Source organism: Babylonia areolata, chromosome 26 (genome assembly GCF_041734735.1).
Source record: "Babylonia areolata isolate BAREFJ2019XMU chromosome 26, ASM4173473v1, whole genome shotgun sequence".
NCBI lineage: Eukaryota > Metazoa > Mollusca > Gastropoda > Neogastropoda > Buccinidae > Babylonia > Babylonia areolata.
The window spans coordinates 43,069,272-43,079,446 of NC_134901.1; the positions used below are offsets into that span (position 1 = coordinate 43,069,272).

The window sequence follows — 10,175 nt, forward strand, 5'->3', positions numbered from 1 at the left end:
TCAGACTGAGATAAGCAATATGTATTCATCTCATTGCAAACGGATGTTGTTGTTCTAATTGCCAGCTGCCATATCTGTTTATGCTTTCATATCTCATATAAGTTCAAATTTCATACCATATTATTTGTGCTTTCACATCTGTGAGACTGCATATTGGTTGCATATCTGTTGTTTGTGTGTGTGTGCGCGCGCGCGCGCGTTTGTGCATGTGAATGTGTGTGCATGTGTGCGTTCATTTACATTCGTTTGGTTATTTGTTTTTTATCATGTTTTTCATATTATTATTATTGATTTAATTTTTATCAATTTCTTATTTTCCTTTATTTATCTCTATATTAAAAAAAAAAAATTCCTTACCGTTTTCACATAATTATCATTTTCATTTATTTATTCATTAATTAAATAACTTATCTATTTATTTGTTTGCGTAACTTATTTTCTTCATTTTATTCTATTTTACCTCGAGGCATAACTAAGCGCGTTCGGTTACGCTGCTGGTCAGGCATCTGCTCAGCAGATTTGGTGCATGGATTTGTCCGAACGCAGTGACTCCCCCTTGAGTAAGTGAACTGCCACATCGATGTCCTTCAAGGGTCTGACGAAAACAATCCTCCAAGGGACTGTTGAGGGAGGGAGATGGAGAAGGAGACACACACACAAACAAAAAACCGATGGATTGAAAACATCACAGAATGGCAGGGTTCCCAGGTGGTGGGCATGAAGCCAAAAAAGGACCTTTAAAGGACTTTATAAGGACCTCAAATCAGTTTAAAAGGACCTTTGCCGACATGACTTTACAGTACACCCCAATCTATTTGACATGCAGAACAGCAGACACTTACCTCTCATAAACGGAAGAACAGCTAATCCCATTTGACTGTCGTATTTAGTCTTTGCAATTCACGTCACTGTAGGCTAGGCCTAAGCAAAGCAGCAGCAGCAGGCGTGACTCACAGCCACTGTACCACGCTTCGCGTCTGCCACCGAGCAGAAAGCGCACTACTGTTAGGGCCTAGGCCTATAGGCTGTATCCTCCTACAGTAAGTACTGAGTTTCAGACGATCGCGTCGGCATCTTTCAACGCGCTTTGCAACTTGCGGTTTTGGTGTCGAAGGTGTTTCAGTTTCGTTCTCAAGTCTCTTTCTCTTCATAAAACAGGACTTAACAGTACCTTTCAAAAATTAAAAGGACCTCCTGATGAGTTAAAAGGACCAACTTGCTGAATCAAAGCACTTAAAAGGCCTTTTGACCAAAATCCAATTCCTAAGGACTTAAAAGGACTTGAAAGGACCCTACGAACCTTGGAATGGACAGGAAAACCATTTGCAGAGATCCAGGCTTTTGACACACAACTGACAGACCTGGAGGAATCTGGTGAACAGTTCTGTGCGACGCCCCAATGACCCTTCACACAGGATGAGAAGAAGAAGAAGGAGGAGGAGGATGGGGAGGAGTAGGAGAGTCTAATGCAGAATAAAGAGCAAGAAAACCGAATCTATTAAAACAAATTTCTCAAGGACTATCTCTGTGATATTACATGGAATCTGAAGCGTGCATTCTTTCGTCCCCGGCATGATTTTTATTATTTCTACTGACAGAAACAACCGACGCCGCAGACGCTGAAATTAACATATAACAATGTGGGAAGAAGAGGAAGAAGGAGAAGAAGACGAAGAAGAACAAGAAGATGAAGAATAAAAACAAGAAGCTGGCACAGACTTTATTGAGCAATGAAACCGATTTCATGTACCATAGATGATCTCTGTGGTAAGAAATGTGTCGCCTAAATTCCTTTGTCCCTTATGTTCGATTCAACTAACAGAAACAGCCAAAGCCACAGATGCTGAAATTAATTTACAACAACGTGAGGGAAGTTTAACCCTTTGACTTGTTAATCTCAATGAAAAGCAATCACAGTGCCACGCATTTGAGGTGCATGAACTACTATTTTTGCGTTTTTAAACGGCGTGGCTGATTTTTTTTTTTTTCTTCTCAGCGAGAGTCAGGCAGTCCCCAGAGAAAGAAGTCCAGGTGAAGAAAGGTGACTGACATCCTGACCTTAAAGTTCACTCTTGGCTAAGCCAGGTGACAGCCCTTCACTGACAACATACCTGTCAGCAGCAGTCACTGGGTTCCAGTTCCAATCAAAAAACAAAAACAAAAAAACAAAAAACAAAAAAAAAAGCAGCTGCTGAAACAACCCAAATCCACCAGTCTCATGTTTTAACCATCAGCATTTTAATATGTCCGTTCAGAGATCACATGTTTTCCATTTTTCATTCCTTTTTTCCCCATTTTTACATGCAACTTCAATATACATAGTATGATTACACATATAAATATATATATATATATACATATAGACATGCTTATTGTTTTTATAGGATTGTTTTGCTGTGAGATCTATGCACTTTTCTACATTTTCATTTCTTTTGTTTGTTTTTCAATTTACATTATTTGTATTTCTATTTACATATAACACCAAAAAGAAAAAAAAAGAAGAACAACAAACACATACATACATGACCACTTCTTCCCTTTTCTTAATATTTTGTATTTGTTTTTATTTGTATTTCTTTTTATCACAACAGATTTCTCTGTGTGAAATTCGGGCTGCTCTCCCCTGGGAGAGTGCGTCGCTACACTACAACACCACCCATTTTTTTGTATTTTTTCCTGCGTGCAGTTTTATTTGTTTTTCCTGTCGAAGTGGATTTTTCTACATAATTTTGCCAGGAACAACACTTTTGTTGCCGTGGGTTCTTTTACGTGCGCTAAGTGCATGCTGCACACGGGACCTTGGTTTATCATCTCATCCGAATGACTAGCGTCCAGACCACCACTCCAGGTCAAGTGGAGGGGGAGAAAATATCGGCGGCTGAGCCGTGATTCGAACCAGCGCGCTCAGGTTCTCTAGCTTCCTAGGCGGACGCGTTACCTCTAGGCCATCTACATGCAACAACATAAGAAACAAACAAATGCATACATGCATACACACACACAGGGATATGTGAGCGCACTCACACACACACACACACAAAGAGGACTCGACAAATGTTAAGAATAATGTTTCCTTTTAATGGTCAACATCTTGTCGCACAGAAGTGAAAGAACAAGACTGATGTTGCTGACTGAGTCCGATGTGTTGAGGCAGCCATTCAGAGAAAGCCGTGTCTGTTTGTAGGCACACACGCTGCACAACTTCACTTCATACTTGGATATCCGGTCACACTCTGAACAATATGTTCAACTGATACTTCATGTGTTAATTCTTAGATGCATACATACATACATATATATATACATACAAATATATGTGCATATATACATACCTACATACACACACGCACGTACACTTGCACATACACGCACGCACACACACATACATGCATACATACATGCACACACCGTGTACAAAATGTTCGGTTGAAACATCAGATGTAAATTCTTACGCATATGCAACATATAAATACATGCATACACACCCTGTACAAAATGGTCAGTCGATACATCACGTAAATTCTTACACACACACACACACACTCACAAACATGCCAATTTTTTTCCCCTCAATAATATGAACAAAAAAACACCAAAAACAAACAAATGAAACAACACACAAAAAATCTCCACACAAAGGCAGGTAGCATTATAATTCCAATATAAATTTCTGCTTTATTTAAAAAAATCTGTCGGACACGGTTGACAGTTTGACCCCAACAGCTCCGCTGTGACCAGCGTCCTTGCAGGCCTTTGTTTTATCCACTGTGTGTTCATTTCTAATGCATACAGGTACCAGCATGTGTTTGTATCATTATATTTCATAGATATAGAAACGTGTTTGTGTAATACACACACACACACACATGTATGTATGTATGATAGTCTATTGTGTCTGACTATGAGCATCAGAATAGCAGAGGAGGCATCTCCTGTCCTGACTGCCTGGACTAAAATTTGATTTTTGTGGAGTGTTTTGCCCCAGTTACATCCCCATTCTCTTGGTCAAGAGGGTTTTAGGAGAGTCAGTGCTGGGATAGTTCCCAAAGGCCAACTAGCCCCCCAGGCTGCAGCACTAAGAGCCAGTGCAATTTTGCCTCCTACTTTGAGAGTCATAGTCCTTCACAAAAGACACACATAGAGTGTGTGTGTGCGCGCATGCACGCTCGTCTAAACACCCACCCCCACCTCTCAAAATCGCTAATTCACACAAAAAAGAGAGCAGGCCAAATGTCAAACAAGGAAACAACAAAAACAAAGGAAGTAACATCTCCATCAGCACATGTCTGACTGAAAGCTAAAAAGACAGAGTTTGCTATCACTGAACACTCAGTTTTCTTTTCCTTGGAAGTGAAGCCAACCAGCAGAACAGCCAGCCCAACATGACTGTGTGCACACACTGGCACGATGGTGTGTGCAGCAACAGTGCTATGTGACACACAGGCTGGCTTGTAAAAAAGACCAGAGAAACCTGGTGTCTAGGAGAACTCAACAGAAAGCTCAGTCAACAACATCAAGTGGTGCAGTGAACACCAGGGGTAAGCAACTCTTTCAAGGTTCGTTCACAGAGGACACAACAGGTCAGTCACCACACAAAGGTTCAAGGTTCGTTCACACAGGACACAACAGGTCAACTATCCTCACACAGGTTCAAGGTTTGTTCACACAGGACACAACAGGTCAGTCATCACACAAAGGTTCAAGGTTTGTTCACACAGGACACAACAGGTCAGTCACCACACAAAGGTTCAAGGTTTGTTCACACAGGACACAACAGGTCAGTCATCACACAAAGGTTCAAGGTTCGTTCACACAGGACACAATAAGGTCAACCATACCTCACAAAGATTCAAGGTTCCTTGCCACAGGACACAACAGGTCAACCATCCTCACAAAGGTTCAAGGTTCGTTCACACAGGACACAACAGGTCATCCATCCTCACAAAGGTTCAAGGTTTGTTCACACAGGACACAACAGGTCAGTCACCACACAAAGGTTCAAGGTTCGTTCACACAGGACACAACAGGTCAACCATCACACAAAGGTTCAAGGTTCATTGACACAGGACACAACAGGTCAACCATCACACAAAGGTTCAAGGTTCATTGACACAGGACACAACAGGTCAACCATCACACAAAGGTTCAAGGTTCCTTGCCACAGGACACAACAGGTCAACCATCACATAAAGGTTCAAGGTTCGTTCACACAGGACACAACAGGTCAACCATCACATAAAGGTTCAAGGTTCGTTCACACAGGACACAACAGGTCAACCATCACATAAAGGTTCAAGGTTCGTTCACACAGGACACAACAGGTCAACCATCACACAAAGGTTCAAGGTTCATTGACACAGGACACAACAGGTCAACCATACCTCACAAAGGTTCAAGGTTCGTTCACACAGGACACAACAGGTCAGTCATCACACAAAGGTTCAAGGTTCGTTCACACAGGACACAACAGATCAACCATCCTCACAAAGGTTCAAGGTTCGTTCACACACACGGGTGTTCAGTGCTGGCACTTTAGTTGGCCCTGCGAAAGTTCGTGAACCCAGGAAGTAGGGCATGGATATGAATAAACGCGGCTGACAAACAGGCCGCGCCAGCAGCACTCGCTGTACGCTTGTTCGGCGGTAAATCTGCTTTGTTTCTTTCGCGCATCATCTCCTCGGATGGATCGGAAATAAGGACTAAAGAAGTGGTTTTCTAAAAAGAACACAAAATAAGCTTTCCATTGACTCCAAACACAATATGTTTTCTTACATAGCGGTTGTTGCGTCAACGGCTGAAACATAAATGAAGAAAGAGAAGAGAAGGATAAGCAGAAACATGATCGCAAAAATCGTTAAGTTTAAATCCCTCTCTAAGAAAACAGGCGTTTAGCACAATAACATCGTAAATACACACAGAACATATAGCATGCCTGCATGCAGATTAGCTTACCTTTTGAGTTGTGCGATTTTTCTTGGCAGCACAACAAACGTTTAAATGAACACACTGTAGCATGGTGAGTGTGAGCAGCAGGGGGATGGAGAGCGGGGTGAGTGTCTGTCGGCTTATGGCACTGCCGTGCCCTTCATTCCACGAGAAAGACGAAGATTTTTAAGGTAAAAAAAAAAAAAAAAAAATGAAACGATGATGTTGATAAAATAATGAAATTGTGTAAATCAAATCAAACTGCACTCTAATAATACAACCAGGAATGGCAATAATTCAACTTTCTGTAATCGCTGCAGGAAATGTGTGGATGCTGTGAAAAGGTGGGAAAAGTGGGGCGGGGACTGCGGGGCCGAGTGAAACAAAGAAGGCAGTGTCCCAGTTTGGCGCGCGGGGCCAGAAATACCGCGGCGAATGTGCCGGTCAGTACAGAGTGCGGTGGGAAAGTCTGGCATTAAAAAATTTTTGACCCAAGACGCTAGACGCTGCTCGGCCAACTAAAGAGCCGGATTTTGTGCTCGGCTGAGCAGCCGTGCACAGGACACAACAGGTCAACCATCCTCACAAAGGTTCAAGGTTCGTTCACACAGGACACAACAGGTCAACCATCATCACAAAGGTTCAAGGTTCGTTCACACAGGACACAACAGGTCAGTCATCACACAAAGGTTCAAGGTTCGTTCACACAGGACACAACAGATCAACCATCCTCACAAAGGTTCAAGGTTCGTTCACACAGGACACAACAGGTCAACCATCACACAAAGGTTTAAAGTTTGTTCACACAGGACACAACAGGTCAGCCATCACACAAAGGTTCAAGGTTCGTTCACACAGGACACAACAGATCAACCATCCTCACAAAGGTTCAAGGTTCGTTCACACAGGACACAACAGGTCAGTCACCACACAAAGGTTCAAGGTTCCTTGCCACAGGACACAACAGGTCAACCATCCTCACAAAGGTTCAAGGTTCAATGCCACAGGACACAACAGGTCAACCATCACATAAAGGTTCAAGGTTCCTTGCCACAGGACACAACAGGTCAACCATCACACAAAGGTTCAAGGTTCCTTGCCACAGGACACAACAGGTCAACCATCACATAAAGGTTCAAGGTTCCTTGCCACAGGACACAACAGGTCAACCATCACATAAAGGTTCAAGGTTCGTTTACACAGGACACAACAGGTCAACCATCCTCACAAAGGTTCAAGGTTCGTTCACACAGGACACAACAGATCAACCATCCTCACAAAGGTTCAAGGTTCGTTCACACAGGACACAACAGGTCAACCATCCTCACAAAGGTTCAAGGTTCGTTGCCACAGGACACAACAGGTCAACCATCCTCACAAAGGTTTAAAGTTTGTTCACACAGGACACAACTGGTCAACCATCCTCACAAAGGTTCAAGGTTCATTCGCACAGGACACAACAGGCCAGTCAACACAAAAAGGATCAAGATTCGTTCACACAGGACACAACAGGTCAACCATCCTCACAAAGGTTCAATGTTCATTCGCACAGGACACAACAGGTCAGTCATCACACAAAGGATCAAGATTCGTTCACACAGGACACAACAGGTCAGTCATCACACAAAGGTTCAAGGTTCGTTCACACAGGACACAACAGGTCATCCATCCTCACAAAGGTTCAAGGTTCGTTAACACAGGACACAACAGGTCAACCATCCTCACAAAGGTTCAAGGTTCGTTCACACAGGACACAACAGGTCATCCATCCTCACAAAGGTTCAAGGTTCGTTAACACAGGACACAACAGGTCAACCATCCTCACAAAGGTTTAAAGTTTGTTCACACAGGACACAACAGGTCAACCATCCTCACAAAGGTTCAAGGTTCGTTCACAGTGGACACAACAGGTCAACCATCCTCACAAAGGTTCAAGGTTCATTCGCACAGGACACAACAGGTCAGTCATCACACAATGGTTCGAGGTTCGTTGACACAGGACACAACAGGTTAACCATCACACAAAGGATCAAGATTTGTTCACACAGGACACAACAGGTCTACCATCCTCACAAAGGCAAGACTTGTGGAATCAGTTGAATTGCTCAGTCTTCAAGTGTCTCTAGTCAGTATGTACTGTGTCTGAAGTCATAACCTACACGGCTGCTGAATGAGCAAAGCCATGTCCAACACACTTTCACAGGGTTGTAAATCTATGCCCATCTGGTGGCAGTACTAACTCTGCATTTTGAGGCTGGATAGTTCATGGCAATACAAACTTTTTGAGCCTGACATTCCACGCCTGTTTTTTTGTTTATGTTTTCTTCCTGTGAAAAGTCGGACTAACGATGATGGAATTTCAGCAAGTGACAATACACTGAGTGGGGTTTATCTACTACTGGCTGACACCGTTCAAGTCCAAATGTTCAGGGCTGGGGTCTTCAGTGACACAACTCAGCTGTTGGCATTTTGAAAAAGGACTTGTGACCTGCTCATCAGTGGCTGTCATGTTGAAACAGAATCAGAGGCACAACTGAAGACAAATCCACTCTGATAGTAAAAATGAATACACTTGCAGTTGTGAGGAGAACGCTAAGGTTAGTGAGCCAGCTGCCTGTCAGGCTCAGCAAACCCAGCACTGCAGGCAGTGATCAGCATCCCAAGTAGTTGATAATATGTTCAGCCACGTAACATGTACACACACACACACACACATCACACACATGCACACGCGTGCACACACACACAACACAAACACAAATCCGTGTGCACAAACACATGCACAGACACATGCACACATACGCACACACACAGGCATTTGACATAGTGCTTATACACAATGTCCAGTACAGCCAGAAGGAATGCTGTCAACAGCTGACACAACTGTTCAACCCAGTCCTAGACAGGGACAGCAAGGGAAGGCCTGACAGTGACAGGCCATCGTCCACTCCTGCACTAGAACGATTCAGGGTTTAACAAACACAGTGACAGGCCATCGTCCACTCCTGCACTGGAATGATTCAGGGTTTAACAAACACAGTGACAGGCCATCGTCCACTCCTGCACTGGAACGATTCAGGGTTTAACAAACACAGTGACAGGCCATCGTCCACTCCTGCACTGGAACGATTCAGGGTTTGACAAACACAGTGACAGGCCATTGTCTACTCCTGCACTGGAATGATTCTGGGTTCAACAAACACAGGCAACATTCAAACTCATCCCAGAAAACATCAAAACTTTATCATGGAACACGAATCAACCTCATCACAGAACACATGGCAACCTCACCTCACCTTCTTCTCCTCCTCCTCAATCTCATTGTGGAACATACATCAACATCACCATAGAACGTACGACCTCACCACAACAATCTCCAGCAATCTCACCACAGATCACAAAGCAAACACATCATGGAACATGCCAATTCATCACAGAACACTCAACCTGGTAACAGAAAACACAACGTCATAACAACATGCAAACACCTCATCATAAAGCAACCTAATCAAGGAACACACATCAACCTCATCACGGAACACACATCAACTACATCACGGAACACACAGCCTGATGATGACAAACACATCAACCTCATCAAGGAAACCTATCAACCTCATCATAACAACATGCAACCACCTCATCACAAAGCAACCTCATCAAGGAACACACATAAACCTCATCACGGAACACACAGCCCGATAATGGTCAACACGTCAACCTCATCAAGGAAACCTATCAACCTCATCAGGAAACACACATCGACCTCATCACAGCACACAGCAACCTCTTGTGTCTAAAGGCCTCAGTAGACTGGGGTAGTGGACACACCCGCGGCACAACGGTCAATGCACAAGTGGGAGTGGACACAGTGTCGTCATCACTGCTGACCGCACAGTTGAAGTGGACAGAGGGGCGTCATCACTGCTGACCGCACAGTGGAAGTGGACAGAGTGATGTCATCACTGTTGATCGCAAAGTGGGGATGGACAGTGATGTCATCACTACTGATCGCACAGTGGGGATGGACAGAGGGGCGTCATCACTGCTGATCGCACAGTGGGAATGGACAGAGTGACGTCATCACTGCTGACCGCACAGTGGGAATGGACAGTGATGTCATCACTGCTGACCGCACAATGGGAATGGACAGAGTGACATCATCACTGCTGACCGCACAGTGGGAATGGACAGTGATGTCATCACTGCTGACCGCACAGTGGGAATGGACAGAGTGACGTCATCACTGC

The 10,175-nt window shown here is 43.9% G+C and overlaps 1 protein-coding gene across 1 annotated transcript; it reads left to right on the forward strand.

The window, feature by feature from the left end:
• The first annotated feature begins 3,495 nt into the window (after positions 1-3,495).
• On the forward strand, positions 3,496-10,114 carry LOC143300322 (uncharacterized). Its single transcript, XM_076613922.1, has 5 exons — positions 3,496-3,515; positions 4,357-4,947; positions 6,516-6,713; positions 7,953-8,010; positions 8,987-10,114. Exons 1-5 carry the CDS (start codon positions 3,496-3,498, stop codon positions 9,107-9,109), a joined length of 990 nt encoding a protein of 329 aa, XP_076470037.1. The 3' UTR covers positions 9,110-10,114.
• The last annotated feature ends 61 nt before the right edge of the window (positions 10,115-10,175 follow it).

What these genes read in the sequence shown, in the direction of transcription:
- LOC143300322 (XM_076613922.1), top strand. Translation starts at nt 3,496, where the DNA reads ATGGTCAGTCGATACATCAC. An exon ending in GGTCATCCATCCTCACAAAG is followed by an intron (nt 4,948 to 6,515) that starts GTTCAAGGTTTG and finishes ATCCTCACAAAG; the next exon opens with GTTCAAGGTTCGTTCACACA. An exon ending in AGGTCAACCATCACACAAAG is followed by an intron (nt 6,714 to 7,952) that starts GTTTAAAGTTTG and finishes CATCACACAAAG; the next exon opens with GATCAAGATTTGTTCACACA.